Source organism: Plectropomus leopardus, chromosome 7 (genome assembly GCF_008729295.1).
Source record: "Plectropomus leopardus isolate mb chromosome 7, YSFRI_Pleo_2.0, whole genome shotgun sequence".
Lineage (NCBI taxonomy): Eukaryota > Metazoa > Chordata > Actinopteri > Perciformes > Serranidae > Plectropomus > Plectropomus leopardus.
The window spans coordinates 10452221-10475308 of NC_056469.1; the positions used below are offsets into that span (position 1 = coordinate 10452221).

Below are 23088 nucleotides of genomic sequence, written 5' to 3' on the forward strand. Positions count from 1 at the left end.
CAAATAAACAACAACAGCTACTACTACTTCTACAAGTAGCCCACTACTACCACCACGACCTTTAAATGAAAATGAAACTGACAAACGATTAAAGGTTAAATATTGCTCATTAACATAGATGGTTTTTTTTTTTAAATAAATAAAACTAAAAATAAAAAAGATATTTAGACGAAAGAAAACGATTCAATTTCTAAGACAAATACCAGATCACCATCCCATGTATTTATTTATTTGTTTGTTTGTTTGTTTGTTTTTGAAGGTCCATTACTCAAGTTCTAAGCTGTTGCTGAGAATAGTTTTATGATGTGATAGTACTGATTAATTTTAGAGAATTAATACAGGCATTTCTGTTCAGGTTACGTCAAATTACCCGCAGTACATCTGACTGTCCCTTAAGGGGTAAATTTAAGAAAATAACATAACATCTTGAGTGAATTAGCAGTTGGCTATGTTTGTCTTTGGCCTTTTTATCTTGTTTTTTTCAGACATTATTACACAGATGATAATAGACAATAAATGCAAGCAACACCAATTAAGGTCTATCTAATTCTAATGTACTTTTTTTTCAATTTGTGGGCTTGTGTATTTACTTTATTTACGTCATTTTTACTTGGAGATTGTCAGTATTTTAACAAACGATATCATGCTCTTAGTTTGAAGGCAAAATGGTAGAACCGGATGTATTTTATTGTCTCACAGCAACATCTATTGGTATGTATTTGTATTATTATGGTACTTCCTGTAATATTTGCAAAAGCTCCCGCTGGACCATCCCTGTACACTAGAACAGACCATCCAGAGGCAGCCAGCAACAGAGGAGGCGTGTCTACAGCTGCCACCTGTAGAGACTCAAACCAATATAGCAGAGCGTGAAATTAATGTAAATAAGAAGCAGGACTTTTGGTTTGACAGCAGAGGTACATGTTGCAATATGAGATTTTTTTTTTTTTTAAATAACGAAGTTTGAATATTTTGTTTCTTTTACTAGTTTCTCGTTTCTTACTGTATTTGACCTTTTACCCAAATGGATGTTGTTTTATTATCCTAGACGCCACATCTCTATGTGCTCAATGAATAAACTAATAGATCATTTTTCTTAAAGCATTCACTTCATGTTGGGCTGAAAATGCACAAAAGTTACTGAAATGTTGATCATGCATCCTGTTAATATTCATTTAGTCACACATCATAACTCTTAAGCTGTCTGCTTTAGTTTAAGTACTGGAACTCATGCTGACCTTGTGATGCCTGGCAGCTGCAGGATACTTCTTTGTGACCAAACCAGAGGAAATGTGAGGATGACACATAATACAACTTCAAAGTGTTGTTATATATTTTTAGAAACGTGAGGAAATGTTTCTGAAAATATATACCAATTCTAAACATTGTAAAAAAAAAAGGAAAGAAAGAAATGATAAAAACCAGGGTTCAGTTACTCTTATTTTCTCTCATTGGAGCTCTCTGCATCTTATGGTTTCTGTCTTCAGGGTTTGATAAACCTGTCCCCTGAAGACACCCCTACAGTTGCACATGTTTTTTTTAACGGGCCTGGCATTTATGGAAAAATATAAGCAGTTTTTAATTCCACATTTCAAAGAGTGTCTCTGAGTTAACAGCATGATTTATCTGCAGGCCCCGCGTCACTCAAAATACTTCTGAACTACAAGTACCACACTGCACGCATCTGTGTACGTGTGACGTCATCTTTAGGCGACAAAATAACCGTCGTGAAAACAAGCACAAAAAAAAATCTTCTGTAACTGAAGTTTGAAGAAAACTGCGAGCGTAGAGTGCGACAAGCTGTAAATGTACCGTGGAGCTCCAACACTAAATGGCGCTGAGCTGCATGGCTTCGTTGGCCGTTACTTAAAAATAAATACAACGTTAGTGAATGTTGAGCTTTCAAATTTGGCGCTGTTTGCTCCGCCTTTAAGAGAGTAGCCGGGGCTAGCCTGTTAGCTAGCGTTAGCCATGTTACTCGACACTGTAGCAGCAACATGAAGTTAGTTAAATAAGGAGGATATTCTATGTTTTGTTTGGGTTTGCTTTGAGTTTCTTCAAACGTATTTAAAGATGGAGGTGACAGACATCGGAAACAAAGAAGAGGGAAAAGTGTGGCATCGAAAACCAACACCAGGCAAAGGGTAGGTCTGTAAAAGCTAAAGGGTGCTTAATTAGTTGTCGTTTGCGCCTGATGCTGTGGGGGGAGACATATTTATCTGGATTATGTCGTAAAATGTACATGTAAAATATATTTCCAAACCTAAACTAACGTTCTGCAATGCAGGTTTGTACAATCACACTTGTTGCACTCTGACATTCATACCAGTATGAGCTGTAAACACTTGAATGGCAATCATTGCACTTACATTGTTATATGCTGTAACGTTATTCTGTAATCTAAAGGGATGCTTCCTCAGATTGTTGTTGTCCTTGTTAAGCCAATTTTATCATTGTGTGTTGTAGCCACTAGAGAGCAGCCATGATTCATTAAAAATGTGTTGCTTTCCATCCGAGTGAGGGTTTCTCATTTTAAAGGTGTGTTAATGATATCTTTATTCATATGGCACATTTAAAAGCAGAGTTTACAAAATGCTGTAACAAGCAAAGCAATAACCACACATTCCCATCAAACATAAGCAAGACAAAACTAGGCTAGAGTTAGGATAAAGTTAAAACAAGAGGACAAAAATGCACAATGTCAGTGTAAATAAATATAAATAAAAGGACCAAAAGCAATAGAATGACAAAATTAAAAGGAAATTAAATAAATAAAAAGACAATTGCACAGATAAGCAAGTCTCCATAAATGGCTTTTAAAAAGTGATTTAAAAAAAAGCCACTGATTCCGCGAGCCTTAACTCCTGATCATTCCAAAGCTGATGGGCCCTCATGGCAAAAGCATGATCCCCTTTAAATTTAAGCTTTGACTCTGGAACAGCCAGAAAGGCCCCACCAAAGGATCTAAGGCTGCAAGCTGGCTTATATGGAGTAAACATTTCTGCTATGTAGCTTGGGGCCAGACCTAGACAGGCTTAGATAAAATCTTAAAATCAATTCTAAAACGCACAGAATAAAAATTGAAGAGAATAGAAGAGAATATATCTTTATTGTACACCAGGGTGGAAATTTGTCTTTGGCCCACCAAACACAGAAGACAGCATAATAAAAAAGCAGACGAGCTGTTAGTCAAAACCATCACATTAACTGGTCATTAGAACACTTAACACACAGGGAGCCAGTGAAGAGAAGTCAGGATTGGGGTGTTGTGCTGTCGTTTGTAAAAATAAGAAGCCTAACTGCTGCATTCTGAACTAGTTGGAGGCGAGAGAGTGACCACTAGTTGTGTTATTTTTGTCTTCCTCAGTGTGTTAGTGACGGTGGTCCGCACTGCTCAACAGGCCAAGACGGTGCGATTCCTTCATGTGGCCTTTGACACCACAGGAGACTCCTTCCTGGCTGGAGATCATCATGGGAACATCTATGTCTTTGACATCAGTAGAAACAGGTGATAGGCTGTGCTCAAAAAGCCCCCAAATAATTTATTGTTTTAAGTGTTTGGTTATCACTATCATATATAATTATGATGTGCCTTAAGATAGTTAGCTACATAGGAATTGTGAAATATTCAGGATTATTATGGTCCACCTATTGTTATTACCATGCTTACATTTCTTATTAATAATAATCATAGACATTTATTGTTGACACGCCTCTTCTCTCACCTGAATGTTTCCTATTTAGACCATAAAAATGTGGTGATAAAATACTTACACACTTCCCATCTTCATCCCAATTTTTCTTTTTCTCTGCAAGGAAATGATAGTGTTCCAAATAATAATATATCTTCCCCTCTATTTAAAGGAGAACAAAATGAGCAGATCCTCACGGAAGCATTTTAATACTGTACAATTAAAATGCCTTTTTTGTCATGGCATGGTCACGTTAGACTTAAAAAGCAATCTGATGAAGGCTTAATGTTGAAACGCATTTAGATTGTTTCCAAGTCTAACATGCGAATGAAGGCATTTTAATTGTATAAAACAAGGGTTCCTTGGAGTTTGCTTGTTATTGTTTGAGTCCACATGTATCCTTATCTAAAGAGCAGAAACAAACTTGAGTTCGTTTGAGGAGGATGCACTACTACCCCTAAAATTTTATACTGTCACATTTATCTTTCCTTGTGTTTTTCATTGCTTATTTCTTGGGTCAGATTTCGGCTGGTGCAGAAGACAGGGCAGGCCTGCACTGCTCTGGCATTCAGCCTCCGCAGGACCACAGAGTTCCTCGTGGCCATGGCTGACTACACCATCAAGTGCTTCGACAAAGGTCTGATGGACACATCCACACATTGCTTTGTTCTTTTAATGGTAATTTGCAGAGGTGTACTCTGTTTTTAGATTATTGTGAATTTTTCCACACAAGTTAATTTTCAATGACACATCTTTTTTTAGACACAAAGCAGCTGGTCAGCTGGATGCGTGGTCATGAGGGAGCAGTTTCATTCATCTCTGTCCACAGCTCAGGTCGCTACGCCATCACCACGTCCTCAGACACAGCGCAGCTCTGGGACCTGGACACTTTCCAGAGGAAGAGGAAGCTCAACATCAAACAGTCTGTTGGCATTCAGAGGGTAAACTTGCAAAATGACACTTACACATAGTAGTTTGGTCAAATCATGAAGGTAATTTTATATCCAAGGATTGATAAAGTTTGTAAGAGTTTTTTCTATGTGAGGTTTTTGGTTCATTTTAAGATGTTAAGGCTAAATGTCAAGTAAATGTATGGTCTACACTACATTTGTTATTCTTCTCATTGTAGTCATGGCATACTGTTTGTATTGCAGGTGTTTTTCCTGCCTCTCAGCAACAACATCCTCAGCTGTTTCAGTGATGATTCCATCTTTGCTTGGGAGAGTGACACCCTGTTCTGCAAATACCAGCTCCCTGTCCCCGACTGTGGACCCAAAATTTCCTACAAGGCCTTCGCTGTCACACGGTGGGTCGCTCACATCACAACCTCTAACTGGCTCAGCGTTTATGCAGCTTTCCAGTGAAGTTTTTCATGACTACAATTCCCACCTTGTTTAACCTCTAATCACTTTATAAACATAATAAAAGTTGAAGTAAATAGAAATCAGAGAGCTTCGTCAAACACCGATTCACCTGCCTTGTGTTGACAGTGATGGTAAGAGCCTTGCTGCTGGTGGGCGCTCCAACCTGCTGCACCTGTGGTGTTTGGACAGTAAGCAGCTGGTCAGGGTGATTCAGATGCCCACGCAGGTCCGAACTGTCCGACAGCTGGAATTCCTGCCCGACAGCTTTGATGGAGGAGCCAGCCAGGTACATGGACAGCAATACTCCTTTCATCTTCTCTCTTCTCCTGCTATGGGGTCTTGTTTATTTCAATTTTAGACATCTGTGACATCATTGTAAGAGGCCCTGTCTGTGCATATTAATGAGGCTGTGGTCTGTTTATGTATTGACGCTGTAAGTATGTGCTTATCTCTGTAGACACTAGGTGTATTAAGCCAGGATGGCATCATGCGTTTCATCAACATCCACACCTGCAAGTTGCTTTTCCACATGGGTTCCCACGACGACGCCATAACCACAGTGGCGGTCAGTCCTAATGGCCGACATGTTGTAGCCATCATGGATAATGGCAGCATCAACATCTACAGTGTGCAGAGTCTCACACAGGAATTAAACAAGGTGACAGTCAGTTGTGATAACAGCACGATGGACAAGGTTCAAGATTTTTCTCACTTTTTGATAGTGAGATATTGATCTGTATGGGTATTGATATTGTGCATGTGTGTCTGTCCCTCACACAGCCTCCTCCCTCCCAGGTGGCGGTCGTCTCTGGTGGTGAAGTTGATCAGGACTTGTCTAATATAAAGGTCAAGGTCAGGTCAGAAGTCGTTCAGAGGCCAGCAAAGAGCTTCGGTAGACGAACACAGGTGAAGATACTGAGACCTCCTGCTGGGTCTACAGCTGATGATAAAGAGGTGGGAACAACAAGCACCAAGGCTTCATTTTTTCCTTCATTTTTTTTATGTGTGGTGATGTTAAGTTCATTCCTCATAGAGATGCTCCACTGTAAATGTACACAGTGTCCCCCCGCCCCCCTCTGAATAGAGGCAATGAGAGCAAAATTTAATAGAGAGTTAAGTTTTTGTGTTTATCAATAGAATGAATTACCTGCTGGTCTGAATAAGAAGAGACTGGTGGCTATGCTCAAGACTTTTGGAGAGTATCCTGCTAAATACAGGTAACGTTTAATTCCACAAGAGGAGGATTCATGAAAAATGCCAACTTTTTAACACTTCATGTAAGATTTACATGATTCATTTGTATGTACCTGTTGCAGGATGTTTGTATGGCGGTCTCTGTTGTGTCTGCCAGAGAACCATGCGGCATACAGCAGTCTGACTGATAAAGGCCTGCATTCGGCCTACCTCACTCTGCATGATAAATACCCCATCAAAAGTCACAAGCTGCAGAGGGGACTGCAGAGGTACTCTCACACGCACAATATCAACCCAGTATAAGTATCTTCTTCTTTCTGCTGTAATTTGGGGGCTTTTTCAATCTTGACTCGCATGATTTTCAACAAATCAGTTATTCGGTTGTTTCCTCCGCCCCACAGGGTTTTGTCTGCCTTAGCTCACTGGGCAGCCATCTTTGGCGAGGCAGAGTACCTTCCCCTGGTGGCCTTTCCTTTCGTCAAGCTCTTCCAGAACAACCCAATGCTCTGCTTCGAGGTGGTGGCCACTGTCATAGGTATGTCATGGTTGTATTTATGAAACACCATTCTCCTAGTAAGCACATAATTATGAAATTTTGGAAATTTCAAAATTAAAACACTTTTAGCTTTCCAGTGTTTTGGACTGCTGCTTTGAGTCCAGAATCCTTTATTCAGTTCAGGACACTAAGAATGGCACTGGTGAATTCATAAGCATGAAACCAAATAACATTGGTTTTCAGTGTTTTTTTTAGCCAAAGTCTAAGACTTGTGACACTTAATGGTCTGGAACAAATTCAGTTTTTTTCAATTGTGGCTTTGTTTATTCTGTATCTGCATATCTTGAGGCAAAGTCATGATATTATCAGTGTGTTACATACTCAGATGTTTGATTGTACAGTGAATTGGTGTCAGCATTGGTTTGAGTACTTCCCCAACCCTCCTCTGAACATCCTGAGCATGGCAGAAAACATTCTGGCTCATCATGACAAGGAGCTGCTGCAGCACCTGGCGGACTGTGGCATCACGTCACAGGTAACAGAAGCAGTACACACACAGCTACACACAACTCAAGGAACAGGGTGTATGGGTGGTCAGACAAGCTGTCCTGGAGCTCACTGTTTCACTCCTGTGTGATGCAGAGGTTTTATTGTGTATCTCTGTCTGCCCCAGCTCTATGTGTGGCCCCTGCTGGAGACTTTGTTTTCAGAGGTTTTGACTCGTGATGAGTGGCTTCGACTTTTTGACAACATCTTCTCCAACCATCCCTCATTCCTGCTCATGGCCTGTGTGGCTTACATCACCTGCTACCGTGAACCTCTTCTGCTCTGCTCCCAGAAACAGGACTTTGAGGTAACTACCCTCTGAAGTTAAAGTGAGATCCATAGTCTGTCACTAAACCTTTCTGTCCTCCTCCCAGAAATATTCTCTCACATCTCCCTTTTGTTTTCCTCTCAGTATTTTTTCCACCATCGTAACAACCTGGATGTAGGAGCCATGATAAAAGAAGCTTACCGACTGATGAGTAGCACACCAGCTGACATCCATCCCAGGACAATGCTCTCTGACTTTATGCCACTGACCAAAGGCCAGTACCCCGTCTTCAACCACTACCCAGAATTCATTGTAGAGTACCAGAGCCGGGAGAGAGAGAAGATCAGACTGCAGGAGATGGAGTATCTACGCGAGAGGTGATATTGCTGATAGTGTGTTGACAGTGTTAATAAAATATGCATATTTATGTAGCCAATAATATATGTAAAAGTCAATGATGGGAAAAGATTAAAAAGATGAGATGTGTGTTTGTCTCATCAGGCAGGAGGTGTCAGCCCTGCGCACTGATTTTTTGCGACGCCAAGCTGAAGAGGAGGCCTATTATGCCCAGCAGGTAGAGATATTTTTTTTAAAAATATTTTAAGCAAATGTTTTGTCATAAGGTATATTTTTTGGTTTGCTCATATAGTTCATCTGTGTATGAAACACATGCATGGAATTGAAGTTAAGTGACCTGAATAGTTTGATTGATTTGAACTCAGGAGCTGCTGCAGAAGGCAGAGGAGCAGCGCAGAAACATCCTGGCTCAAGAAGAGGAAAAACTAACACAGCAGAGGGCAAAGTAAAAGCACAAAACACTTCACACCTTCATGGTTAAGTTATCAGACAGAAAAAGAACAATATGATTTAGCAGAATGGGTTGCTGACACTGCTTTGTCCCTCTGCAGGTTGGCAGCCATGAAGAGGGAGCTGAAGGTAAAGGAGTTGCAGCTGCTGGACGCAACTAAAAGACGTTTCCTTAAACACCAACAGGACCTGAGAGCCTCACAGGTCCAGCGACTAGAGCAGGAGATCAGTAGAAAGGTAAGCTGATGATTAAGATTTAAGGTAGTCTTTTTATAAATAGGTGCCGACATTAGCCATACCAGAGATCTGGGGCCATAATCACTAGCTCTGCTGGTCACAGTTAATCATCATTAAAGTGCTTGTCTCTTTAAAAAAAAAAGTCATTTTTCTACCAAATAATCTGCAGTGGACTTAAAGGAAAATTTCACTCTTTGAAAAACCACCTTTAATAACAATTACTCATCCATTGTTACGATGAATTTGTGGGGGAAATTTTGATTTTCTCACATGCCTCCACAGTGAACTAAGAATTCAAAAACTGAGGCAATTCTTCATAATTTTATGTTCTCCGGGTCCTCCTTTAACTGTATAAACACACCTGTTTACGAACTCCCACAACTCGTACAGTATAATCCACGTCTCATTTATCCAGTCGCACGCTCAGTAATTCCCAAACAGCCTGTTCAGATGAGAAGCTAAATGGAAAGTGGAATTGAATATGGCTTCCTTAAAGCCAGCCAAAACAGTAATTGTACCTCGCTGAACACTGTAGCTGCAGGTCTACAGCTGCCTCGATCAGTCAGTTTGTGTTATTGTGTGACTTTGGTAAACCAAAACTAGTTCCTTAAAATCACGGGGCGCCCAGTAGCTCACCTGGTAGAGCGGGCACCAGATGTACAAAGGCTTTGTTCTTGTCACAGCAGCTGCTGGTTCGATTCCAACCCTCTGCTGCATGTCAGCCAAGAATTAAAAGTTTCTGGATACCTCATTTACCGTGGAGGCATACAAGAAAAACAAAGTTTTCGTGACAAATTAAATACACGACCTTCATGTCTGAGCACTAACCCAACAGTGACCCCCATGTTGTGCTACAGATGGATCTCCGGGAGCAAGAAACAGCTGCAGCAGTGCAGGATCTAGAGGTCCGACAGATGGAGCTGGAGGCTCAGAGGAGACGACTTGAACAGGTGATGAACAGCATGCAGTGCAACCTTCCTTCCTCCCAGCCAGAGTCCTCCGATTCATTTCTCCTTTCTTTCCTCACCATGTCTCTGAGATCGAATAATTATTCTTTTTTTAAAAAATGTTTTATTTTTTCTGGACAGATTTTTTTGGTACAGAATATACATTAATATAGACAGTTTAATTTCCCTTGGTGTTCAGGGTTTTTTTTTTATGAAAAGAAATTTTAGAACTATTAATAATGTAGGAGAGATCATGTGTACATATAAAAGCTTGATAAGCTATTTCATGAGGAGACTTGTCAGAGCAATTAAAAACTAATAAAGTAAAACAAAATAATAATAATAATAATAATAATAAGAAGAAGAAAACGGTAACATAAAACAAGGCCATCCATCTAATACATTCCACGTCCAGAGACTAATGTACATACTCTTCTGAAGGCGAAGAGAGAAAATAATCTTTTCCATAAGATAAATATCATTTACTATATCTATCCACTCCTGTATTGTGGGGGGTTCAGGAAGTAACGAATAATTATTCTATTGATGATTCTCCTAAAATTAGAGCACATTTTGCAGTTAAAATACCTGTAAGCATAAAATGTGTTTTTTCAACTGGACATTGAATAGATCAAAATGTCTGACAATCATTTGCAGGTCAGCCTCTAAGTTTAGGAGTTTTTTGTCCCACTTTGAAACAAAATAAAATTATTGGCAAAGAAATCACTCACAGAATTTTTCCCAATTTAAACCTTCCCAGTGTTGTAGCCTCCTTTAGATGCCACCTTTAATACATATTTTATTCATTAAGATCATTGAATTTAAACACAGAGGTCCTTTGAATAATAAATATTTAGCTGATGTTGTTGTGTAATAATTGTGAGTCTGAGGTTGTTGTTTTTTTTTTGTTTGTTTGTTGTTTTTCCCATGACTATGTCCCTCAGCACCTGTTTAAGGAGCAGGAGCGCATGGGACGGCAGGTTGAGGAGGTGGTGGATTTGAGGATGAGGAGGGCAGAAAGAGAAGATGAGCATTACACAGAGCTGCTACACCGCACAGAGACAAACATGCAGGTTTGTGCCACATGATGAGGAGGCAGCACAATATCATCAACATATGTCAGCACGCGATCTGAATGCACTCATAAATCTGACGTCACTTTACAAGAAACTGTCAAAACCACAACGCATGCAAACTCCAATTTTGGCACAGGCACTGGTGACCCTCTGGTCTTGTATCCATTAACTTTCTCAACACACACACAGGCCCTGGAGGAGTCACTGGCGGAGGCGTGCCAGCTGGGCTTGGAGTCAGACTGGCAGAGAGAGGTGGCAGAGCGCCTGCAGCAGGTCGATGCTGAGCAGGAGAGGAAGAGGGAGAGACTGGCAGAGAATCACAGGCAAACCCTGGCAGAGGAGGAAAGACTGGCTGACACCCTGAGAGACGTGGCAGGAAGGAAGGTGAGAACAACAACAGTGTGTTTGTCAACACTTCAACTTACATGATGTATTGGCTTGTCAATGTTCAGTCATTATAACATAATTTATGGGCTTTTCTGCTACCTTTTAAAATCGGTTATGACATGTCATAAGAATACAAAATAAGAATTATTTGCGTTCCTCAAGAACATCTCAGCTTACCATAAATGTCTGAAATATTTACTATGAAACATCACTAAAAACACTGATATTGATCCACACACCGGGAAAATTCACTGGTTACAGTGGCTAAGTGCAGTATTAAACAGAATAAAAAAGGGAACATAAGATACTAAAAATAGAGAAATTCGATTATAAATGTAAAAAATATTACCTGAATTAACAACTATCAACAGACTATAGAGTATACACATTGCACAATTTGTTTACAGTATTATTAGTTATTGCACAAACTATATACAATATTGCACAATATACAGTATTGGTGCATATATATGGGCCAGATTTATTTTTTATTTTTTACTGTTGACCAGTCAGAAAATGAGTACTTCTTAATTTGCAGTGGGATGAAGTGATGAGCACCAGAGCACAGTTACAGGAGCAGCGATGGCCTTCAGCAGAGACAGGTTTTGCTCCACACACACACACATCTATCCATGTTTGTGCTGAACTGTCCATTATGCAGAAACGTATTTCATACTACAGTGTTTGCTTTTTATCAGACGGCCAGAGACAGACGGGAATAAGATCACTGTGTTCAACAAGAGGACTTTCTCAGAGACCAAGTGCCACCACTGCTGTCAATGTTGGAATCAACGCTGCAGGTCCAGCAGTCGGACTCAACTCTGCCAATTCTCCAAAGCAGGCAGGAACCAACATGGTGTGTCTGAACAGCAGCTCACCTTCAGAGAGCACCTCCACCATCTGTAAGTCTTTGTAAATATGGTAGTGTTTTCTGAAGGCTAATAAATAAATCCAAATCAACAACGCAGCGCAAGAATTTGTTGTGTTGGATGTGTTGTGGAGTGTGAGGTAGTGATGCTGCTGTCCTACAATAAAGATCAATTGCAGAGACCACAAGATAAATTTAGCAAGATAACATGTTACCACTAGACAACACCTTACCAGGATGAGGATGAGATGAGTGTTCCTCCTCCTACTCTTACTCCTACTGTCAGAGGGGCCATTAAAAATATTGTTTAGTAAGAATATGCTTAAGATTAGAGCTAAAACTAACAATTATTAATTACAATAAATTAATCAATTAGTTGCTTGGTCAATAAAACAGTGAAAAAATAGAGATGATGTTTTCAAATTGCTTTATTGTTTGATTAACAGTCTAAAATCTAAAGATATTTAGTTTACTTCCATAATATAAGACTGGAAAAAGCATTACATTCTCAGTACTGGAGAAGCTTGAACTATTATATGTTTGGCATTTTTGCTTGAAATTTGACATATATGCTGAATAAAAAAATATTGCTGATTAGTTTTCTCTCTTTCAACTAATCGAATCATCTGTTAATTGTTGCAGCTCTACACAATGTGATCACTATTATCTTCTGTTTCTGTATCTGTGATGCTGCTGTGCCTTTCCTTTGTTTTCTTTCAGTTTCTCTGGATCGAGGCCGGGCCCAGCTGGACAGCAGCGAGAGACAACTACTGAAGGAAATCCGAGAACTGAGACAGAAACTGGCGGCCAGAGCCAGAGAGGGCAGCTCAGCCTCCTCACAGTCTGTCCACACACTGTCCTCTGTCTCACAGTGACCACAAACTGCTCTCTGTCTTCTTTGTGTCACAGAAACATATTTTTGTCTCAAGGGAGCGACATTGACAATAACAATGACTCAGACTGAAGAACTGCTGCTGTTTACCTCTTTCCAAATCTTTATATACCATCCTTTTAACTGCAGACTATTAATACAACCGGACTCAAACTGCACATCATCAACTGCTATCTCATGACAACACATTGTGCATTAAAGGGACAGTTCACCCCCAAATCAAAGATACATATTTCCTTTTAACTGCTATTTATTAATCTAGGTTGTTTTGGTGTGAGTTGCTAAGCATTGGTGATAGAGGAAGCATGCATTGACTCATGGACCGAAGGCTCATGACGGCGCCGGATGTAAACATTGATGGTGTCCTTCCTGGCTGAGCTGGAGCGTTAGCCAACTCAGTGGTGCTAAGTGAGCTAGCAGTAGATGCACACTTCCTTCTGCGTGGTGTTAAGAGTTGGCAGCTGTTGTTTGGTAGAGAAAAAAAGTATGAGGTATAATAAGGTCATGATTTCTGGAAAGAGACATATCACAGAGCACCACAAGCCAAGTGCAACTCTGCAACTCCATATAAATATGTATTTTGGTTTTGGGATGAACACTCCCTTTAAGACATCAGTCCTCTGACTGGTATCCTGTAAGGACAGAAACTTTTAATTATTTTGGTTTTGACTGTGCTGTTGCTTCATGTGATGTGTACACGGTTTTGAAGCTGATGTCACTACTCTAAGATCCAAACCTACCATCACTACTGAGTGGGTTTTCTAAAAATATCCCAACAAGCAATAACGGTTTCACTCATTTTAACTCAATTCTGTCTGGGCCTTCTCCAGACACAGACAGTGGCCAGGACAGGGAAAAGGCTAATCTTGTATTACTGCGGTCAATATGTAGCCAGTGAATCTTACTGTGTGTAATCAAAATGACAAACTGATGCAACATACAGAATTGTAGGTACAATGTCTAACTGTGTGTGTGTTTCAAATGTGTGATGAAACATCTGTTAGTTGTTTAGTGTCTACAGTGCAGTTTAACATCTTGTGTCTGTGGTACATACAAAATTATAGCTCTGAATTTGTTCTATTTAATGTTCAGTTTCACACTTTATATTCATGGTTGTCATTTTTTAAATATTTGCTCTGGTGCTCCATTTTGAATTTTTATTCCAATGAATGATGTAATATTTTGTCTTATTTAAAACTGGGTTTGGATAAAATGTTTTTAAAAATCTTGATCCAACTTTCTGTTTAATTCTACCTTTCAAGATATACATGTGTTAGATCTGTTTTTGTCTTTGGTATTACACAGTGATTGCAGCAGTCATTTGGCTTGTTGGAGGTGAACTGTGCCTCACCTAGAAAAGTGGACGAGATCAGACGGCAGCAGCAGGGGGACAGTGAGAAAGAGCTGCTGTCAATGCAGACACTTTTTAGCAGACTTCAAAGAATATACAAGAAGTCGCAGGTATTATATTTACAATCTGTTAGATCCATCTGTAGACTACCTGTAGTTTGCAGACCACATATTATTATTAATATTATTGTCGACCACACAAGATATGTTTGTTAACAGCTTAAAACCTCCATTGCATGGATCAAGTTGAACACAAATCTAATCAACATACATTGTGCAGCAAACGCCTGTGATTGAGTCTGTGCAGGCCTGGTTCATCTCAAACGAATCTTTTGATTTTTAGTACAGCTACTCATACCCTTGAATTAATGTAATTTATATTTCTTTCGGCAGGGAAGGGATGGTGTGTGGCAAACAGATGACATGCAATAAGAAACTCCAGTTCCCAGGGGCTTCAAGTACAGATTTTACCATATTTTAGGTTAGAAGTGTCATGTTTTTATTGGGCAGTTTGTGGAGTTTGTTTCAGGGTGTTCACTATGTGGCTGCTCATCTCAAGACAATAGGCAGTTTGTCTTTTGCCACCCATCTCTTCATAAACAACACACAGATCAGGTTCGACTTTGCTGCAGCCAAGGAATCCAAGTGTGTTTACTGTAAAACAGCTGAGAACCTTTGTGCTTCTGCTCACTGGGTGTGCCTGTAACTAACTGTCTTTGCCTTTGGTCCTATAATCATCCAGGTGTTGTTTGACATTAGTTGAAATGACAGCCATCCCCATTTCTGTCAATCATTCTTTACACTCCCTCCACCCATCGTTTGTCTGTCTTCACTTGCTATGAATCATCCTCAAGCCCCGGAAGGAAAAAGGGCAAAATCAGTTGTCATTATTTTCTGTCCTATCACTCTTAATTAACAACCACAGACACACACACACACACACACACACACACACACACAAAAGTAAAGGTATCTATTTTGAAGCCAAATTTAACATCTCACGCACGATGCTATGCACTTACCTCTGAACATATATTTTCTTCATGTATACATGCACTTACTTTCTTATGTATTCTGACTTTCAGCTCCATGTATTTGCACGGCTTTTGCTCCGAGCTGTCACCTCACATCACTTGTAAAACCATCTTTCCCCAAGCAGGGGCGGAGCTACTATTTTCTCTTTACCTTTCTGTGTGCTTTAACCAGTAGTTCTTTCATTTTTGTCAAAGAAATGCTGGTCTTTCAGGCTCTGAGGATCATACACAGCACAGCTGAAATACAGTAAGCGATGGATGACAGCGGCGTGTCTGTGCTGTGGTACAAGAGGTCAAAACCCCAGGGCAAGGTGAGGCGACGTGTTCAAGACCTCCGCATACCTTCCCCATCTTGTTATGATTATATAGCCAGCAGACCCGCGTTGGACCTGAGCCACAACGAGAGCGCTCGTCTTGCAGTGGACTCACTGCTTAACCAGGGCTTAGAGGCTTACCACGCAGTGTTGAATGCAGATGGAGAAGTGGACTTTCTGTCGGAGCTGGAGAAGACTTACATCCTGGAGAATGGGAGAGATGGCAAGACAGGTTGTAAATGTCTTTTTTTACATTGTGATTACACTGTGAATTTTCACAGTTTGTCCTACTCTTAGCAGCCTGTTTGGAAAACACAAAAATATGGACATAATTGCTGGTTGTATTACTTTTATTTATCATAGAATTTTGCTTTACACAGCTGATCCTGGTGCATCTGATGATGATGATGATGATGATGATGACAAAGATTTAGAGAGCTTGTCTGATGACTCCCAGTCTACCACACAGTGTCCTGCAGAGTCCACGGACAGTAATCCTACCTCAGGCTTGGAACTAAGCAGCAGAAAAGGTATTACAGGAGTAGAAAACATTTTATGGAAGCAAGCAAGGAATTTACTCTTAAGTGTGCTTAAATATCTTTTTCTTGATATCTGAGGTGTTAAACTCCTGCAGAGACTTTTGTGTGTTAGCCTAATGTACTTTGATGGCAAATCAGTATCTGTTCTCATTCGCTGCCACCTCTGATAATGATTTTGTCCCTTCCAGATGTGAAGCGCACTGATCTTGTCCCGGATGAGCCCAATGTTGTGGTTTATTTCCAGTCTGACAGCAGAGCAGCTGCCATGAAAGACCTGGTCCGAGAGTTCATCAGAAAGGCTGGAATGGTTTGTGTGGGTGTGTGAAGAGAACAGTTTGTGTGTTTTTCCTCATGTGGCTGCATGTTTAAAGGACATGCATGTCTGTACATGAGAGGGATGATAACAGATGTTGGTATCTTATGTGTAGATACACAGTGAGTGATATCTGTCTGTGCAGGTTTTTGCTGCAGTGACTGACACCTTTAGAGACATATGACTGTGTGTATGTGTGTGTGTGTGTGTGTGTGTGTAGGCCCTGGCCATAGTGATTGACAGCTTCACTGATGTAGAGCTGCTATTTGACCTTCTGGAGCTGAGCAAGAAGAGGAATGTGTCTGTTTATCTCCTGCTGGATGATCTCAACCTGAACCTTTTCATCAGCATGTGGCAGGACCTGAAACTCAACAGCAAAAACTTCCCTGTGAGTCCATTCATCTTCCTCTTTCCATCCACCTGCCTTTTCCAGTCTGGCTGCATTCTGTTTTTACTAAAACTTGCTTTTGAAATAATTGTTTGAAATATATTTTGCCGTCGAAAAACCTGTGAAGAAAAAAAAAAACTAAAAAACATTTCATCTGACTTTGAGGAGGAGCTCTGGTCAATAAATACCCTTCTGTCCTCCATCCCTAAGATAAAATAATAAAAACTTTTTATCCAAGCTCTTCATCACATTTCTACCGAAAGGTCATCCAGCCACAATACATGCCGTGCCTTCCCAAATACCCTCACATAAACACAACAGTTTTTAATGTTAAAAACTCACAAACCCAAAGCCTCACTTTCTTAAAGAGTACAACAAATAAAATATAACCCTGGTATTTTGAAATGTATTTTGCTCAATTCTTTTAAGTTTCATGTTAGCTACTTTAACTGCGTAAACGAAAGAAAAGAAGGTGTGTCAAAGTTATTTTTTTTGAGGGGTTGTGATGTCAGCCTCATCCATCTTCATCAGTGTCATTAAGTCATCCTCCACTACCTAAAGAGCCACAGCTTTCCTGCTACAACAGCACAGATTACTGGCTTCCTGCTAGATGCAATGATTAAACATATACTTTACATAAGAAGCACCATAGCCAGCCTGTAGGTAATGGACATGCTGCAGTCTTGTTTCTCTGTTTTTAGCTCAAGTTGATTTTGATCTTAAGCAAGGCGTTGAAGCACAGGCGTGAGAGTCTGTGCTTGGAAAAGCAGGGGACTTTTTGAGAATACATTGCTGCCATTGATGCATGTAGCCAAAAATCACACCTAGCTGGACCTTACAAGGGAGCTACTTATTTAAGAAGTCACACATGTGAATCCTCTAGTTTAACACAGTCCAAAAATATAATTTAACATTAACACCTCTCTCCAAAATCCAAAAACTAAAGTGCTAAAATCAAATTTTTGATTTTATAAAGTCTGGAGCTGCTCTATAGTAAATGAATGGTCAAAGATATTCTTGATGACACTGTAAGCATATCATATAAATTTTCTAGAAAAAAAGCCAATTTGGGTATTAAAAAAGAAAGAAAGCAAATCAAACATAATGTGGTTCCACAAAATCCCATTCATTATCTATGGAGCAGCTCCAGACTTTGTACTTGAGACTTCTTTGGTTTCTGGCTTTTACAGAAAATAGCTCACATTTTCAAATATTGATTGAATTTTCCTAAGCTGTGGAAATAAAATACTGGAATTCTTAATTCCTATATGATATGTGTTCGCTTTTATTGTGTGCTTACTATAAGCAAAGCTGAAAAATATATTTTTAGATCACGGTCCAAATGTGTCACAGGACATTGTTATTTAAAAAAGGTACAAGGTTTTGTTGGGCTTCATCAGTCATTGTTGTGATGCACACAGTAAACATTTGAGCTGTAAATAACAGTGCTGTAGTATAATACCATTATGATGATGTTCAATATTTATTAACATCCTGTACTGAACTTTTTTTTTCACTTTTATCCTTAGAAGTCTATTATTTGCTGCTGCAGTCACCAGCTATTGCAAAGACATTGTTTAGTGCAAAATAAACAGGCTAATGAAGATTATTTACCAATGTATTAATTTAACAAACAAGCCTGTCAAATCACCACAACTTCTCACTGTCTATAGCAAAGGAAACTTTTGTATTGTTTCTTCCAGTGAAAACTATAACTAATATGAATTAAACAATTGATTAATAATTGTGTGTGTGTGTGTGTGTGTGTGTGTGTGTGTGCATAGAAACTGTCAGTACGCAGCGTCGCTGGACAGACATACTGTGCCAAGACCGGCATGAAGCTGACCGGTCAGATTTCTGAGAGCTTTATCATCACTGACTGGACTGAGGTGCTGGCTGGCTCGTACAGGTACACACACACTCGCACACACACAGACACAAACACAAACAATCATAAACCGTATGTTTGCACATGAGCACATTCAAAGAGACAATCCTCTAAGATGCATGTTTGTGTTCTTGGAAATGTTTATCTAATGGTGTGCTGCAGGGATGACCTTTTTTTTTGTTTGTTTCTTTTGTCTTTTGATGGTTCCTTCATTAAAAAGCCTATGGAATTTTCCATTGGATTTTAGATTATTGCAGAAAATAATCTCACAAATGAACACCACCTTTAATAATTTTTGAAGCCTAAATGCAATCACCAATAGTGAAAAGCAAATGTTAGCTAAGGCTATAATCGAACGGTGACATGACTTAATTTCGGTACCATAACAAGACTGTAAAGCCGTGTTGGACACGATGATGATATGTAGCGTCATTTAGCCACTTGTTGGCAGCTACTTCAAGGCATGTAAAAGCTCCAGATGACAGATTTTATGTTCATTCCTGTATTAGCATTCCTAGACTATGTCCACATAACTTTTGTCTCTACTCTTTTTATTTTTTGGCTGTACTATTTATGTGTGTGTGTGTGTGTGTCTCCTCAGTTTCTCCTGGCTGTCCTGGCAGGTCCATCGAAGTCTTGCTGTTCTTGTAAAGGGCAGCGCAGTCACACCTTTCTATCAGGAATTCCTCAGGCTACACTCAAGCTCCAAAACAGTCCCCGGCTTTGTCACTTTTATTACTGTGCCTCACACTCTCCCTCTGTATGATGCATTACAAACAGCTCAAAACTCTAACACTAATGCCAGTTACTCAAAATCACACCTGACCAAAACAATCTGCAACAGGACTCAGAATGAAGATGCTCAAAACACTCAGGCCAAAGAAACACTGAGGGTTTTATCCAGCCCACAGAGTGCAGGATGGGAGTGCAGCAGTGGTAATATTGAGCCTCTACACAGAGCAGACACTGGTACACTAGTACAACCTCCACAACAGCAACCAAAAACTCAACCACAGACACTGCAGAATGTACCTGTGGGAAAGCCAAAGCATACAGTGGGAGCTGTCTGCACACAGCATGGTGCACAAATGCGTGTGAAACCTTTGGAGAAGAATCAAAACAAGATCCAGAGTCACTCAAACCCTCTGGGTCACACTCATGTCTCATATGTTCAGTCTCAGCTCACCAGCTGCATCACCATCCCCACTGCAGCGGAAAAAAATGCGAGTGCTCAAGAGTCACACCCTGCCTCCCCCACAAAAGGACAGCACAGGATTGTCAATTATCAATCGACTTTTAAGAAATATCTCGAGCACCATAGCGTGGGTACTGAAGATCTTCTCTTTCGTCAGATGAATAGGCACAGATTGACGGAGCCTTCAGGGATTGCTGCAGGTCTAAACACGCAAAGACGACTATGGAACTACTCATTTCACTTTAAACCGACGGTGGACTTTCTGTCTGATAATCCCAAAGTCCTGTCTCCTTCCACATCACAGCAAAAGCAAGCAAAGATGGACATGCAGATACCTTTAACCCCCCCAAGAGGGCATACAACTGGGCTACAAACTAGAGTGTCCTCTATGGGAACCAGGAGGCAAGATCAGCCCCTGCGGCCCCACCAACCTTCCCTCCAGAAACACCCAGCAGCAGAGGCTCCACGTACAAAATCAGCATTATCAGCAACCCTAGCTCATCTTAAACCTCAGCTCCAGTCCGACTCCAAGCTACTCTTCTCAGGGACACATCTACAGCCCCACACCTCCCAGCAGGCCAGGCCCCCTCCAAGACTAAACTGGATGCCCCAGAGTCGCGCTGAAAGGCCTAAACCTGTGGCTCGCCAAACCTCCTTCGACACCACATACGGCACAGGACAGAAAATGGGCGGACAAGTGGGCAGCAGGCCATTTCACAGCAGCATGCATACATCATTAGGAAGGAGCAAAAGCCTGACCGACAGACACTCAGCGCGCCTGAATCCAAACATATGCAAAACGTGACAGTCTGACATTATGAATTATTCACACTAAACATTATAAATACGAAAATGTAATGTGTTCACTTGAAAAAATGTTTTTTCCTCAATCAAGATTAACAATCTAGTAAATTGTGTTTCTGAATTAACAAAATTATTATGGGATTAATACAGATGAGCAAACACAATTTTTTTCCATGAAAACTCTTCAGAAGTCTGAGATAATCCCCTTAATTTAGAAAATCTGCAGAATTTTTGAATGCATTATGTTTCCATTTATGTATGTACATAAACTGAGATGCTTGGACACATTTATTCAACCTCACACACAGGCGCAGATATAATCATAGAGGTCATCGAAATTTATGTTCTTGTGAAACAGATTAGAATATTTTATTGTGTAAAACTTATTAAATTCTAGAAAACTAATGGCAAATGCACTTTCCACAAAATTAATGGATTGTAAAATAGTTGCACTATATTGTGCTTTTTTAAGGGCATGACTTTAATTTGTAAAATAGGCAAGTGTTTTACTCTACCATATGTTTTATAATTTGATTTAAATCAGATTGTATTATGGCAGAATATTCAGGTGATTTTGTAGTGTTCATTTGTCCCCGCCCACCCACATAGGTGTTTTCAGTTATTAGCTGATTAGACCTCTGCTCAGGTTAATGCTAAGTAAAGTTATGCTGGGAATTATGTCACCAAAAAAAGGAACAATAACCATTATATCAGATACAACAGAACTAACAAAATGTGAAACGTCAATAGGTCTTTTTCTCAGAGGACACGTCACGGTAGGACAAGCACAGGTATGAATAATGAAATTAGTGATGGCTGAATGTAATTTAGCTGCTTAGATGTCAGGTTCACTCTCATCGAAACACTTGCTTACAACATCGTATCCATTGTAAGTGTTATTAGTACCACCTGTGCTTTTCCTGCTGTGAAAAAGGCCAATGATTTTTTTATCCATATAAAAAGAGAATTAAGTCCCCCATAATTGACTAACCTGTGTTATTTTATCATTACATTTGTACTCTGTTTATTATCGTATTCTGCTGCAAAAACCTTTAAGGCAACTCTGTTGCAGTGGAAAGTTTATTTTAGTGAATGAAAGGGTGCCAGTTGTAAAGGGCAATTCTGTGAATGCCAAATGTTGGAGGCAGATGGCTCGTAAACTGTGGAGATAAATGCATAAATCACAAGTGCCAACGTCTTTCACAGCAGACATTTTGACTTGTCAAAGCAGAGCATCAGGTGGAACTAATGACATTAATGATGGCTCTGCACAGTCACGCAGCACTGGAACAGGCTCACCTATGAAGCTGTTCATAAAACTCATGCTTTCATGCTACGACATGTCAAAATGTCTGCTAGTCTATCATTTGTTTTCAGCTTGTTCAGGTTACTTCTACTCAAAGTGTTTTGAAAGAATTTTTAGGTAGAACATTCAAAGAGTTTAAAATGTCTTAATATGTTTCCTGTGTCAATGCAGAGCAGCCTTACTGTCATGAATTACATTACACACAGTATGAAGGTTAAGACACATTAATAGGTTTGTCTGATGCCTGACGATTAACAACTACATTCACTGTGCACTCCCCCCTGTGCTTGAATTAAGTGAAGAGGCAAGCATAAGCCATTCTGTTACATTAAGAGAGTTATTTATACTTTTAAATGTTGTGCTTTTTGGTATTTTTGATATTGTCAGAATTCAGATTTAGCCTTTGACCTGTATTGTGTATTTCTACATGTATGGGGATTTGTAATATTATCAATAATGGCCAACTTTTAGGAGTTGGATCTGGCTTTCAGTTCTCTCAGTCTGTTTCAGTTGCTATTTGATGGATCTATACAGTGACAGAAACCTTAGTATGTTCTTCAGTCCCTTCTTTGCTTTAAACAGGCATCACTGGAGCATCAGGATTTTGTGTCCGTCTGCGTCAGATGTTGACGGCCATCAGTCTCCAGCACCCCAGTCAGTAAGATCTTGTTCCACCAGCGCTCCCTGAAGCTCTGCACACACACACTAGCCAGACTCTCTCCGTCTTGGTAGTCCTCCCTCATCTTCTCTGGGATCAGGTCCTCTGACATCACCTAAACGATCAAACAGAAAGTGTAAGTGTGTCACTGTGGTATGACTGTCCGCTGACTTAAACTCAGCTCCAAACTAAACTTAAACTGTCAGGCCTTGACATCACATGTGTACACAAAACCATGCACGTGTCTTGACCTCAGCGAGAGCCTGCAGGGTTGTTTCTTTGGGATTCAGCCTTTGCAACAGCTCATCTGTTGTCTGCAGGGCGCTTTCAGTGCGCTGCAACACAAAGGAGGACTGCTGCTGGCGGAGGATTCTCAACAGGAGTCTGAGGAAGACAGAAAAGACAAAGACACAGTCATAGTCAGAAAAATATCTGGTTTGAGCACACATTTACCTGTAGCATCTCAGATTACACTGAGATGATGTTTTGCAAATTATCTGCCTGAATTTCTGATGTGTGGAACAG

General features: G+C 40.1%; 2 protein-coding genes across 2 annotated transcripts; both read left to right on the forward strand.

The window, feature by feature from the left end:
- The first annotated feature begins 1766 nt into the window (after positions 1-1766).
- On the forward strand, positions 1767-13914 carry tbc1d31 (TBC1 domain family, member 31). The gene is made up of 23 exons (XM_042490575.1): positions 1767-2144; positions 3368-3508; positions 4214-4329; positions 4455-4633; positions 4847-4998; positions 5183-5342; positions 5514-5714; positions 5837-6010; positions 6194-6273; positions 6373-6519; positions 6652-6785; positions 7148-7281; positions 7420-7599; positions 7705-7937; positions 8062-8134; positions 8283-8362; positions 8469-8604; positions 9462-9554; positions 10496-10624; positions 10817-11011; positions 11553-11616; positions 11713-11916; positions 12603-13914. Exons 1-23 carry the CDS (start codon positions 2074-2076, stop codon positions 12755-12757), a joined length of 3231 nt encoding a protein of 1076 aa, XP_042346509.1. The 5' UTR covers positions 1767-2073; the 3' UTR covers positions 12758-13914.
- Positions 13915-15412: 1498 nt separating this feature from the next.
- On the forward strand, positions 15413-20600 carry LOC121945381 (protein FAM83A-like). The gene is made up of 6 exons (XM_042489525.1): positions 15413-15704; positions 15853-16002; positions 16200-16318; positions 16545-16712; positions 18497-18621; positions 19202-20600. The coding sequence occupies exons 1-6, from the start codon at positions 15413-15415 to the stop codon at positions 20598-20600; spliced, it is 2253 nt and encodes a 750-aa protein (XP_042345459.1).
- The last annotated feature ends 2488 nt before the right edge of the window (positions 20601-23088 follow it).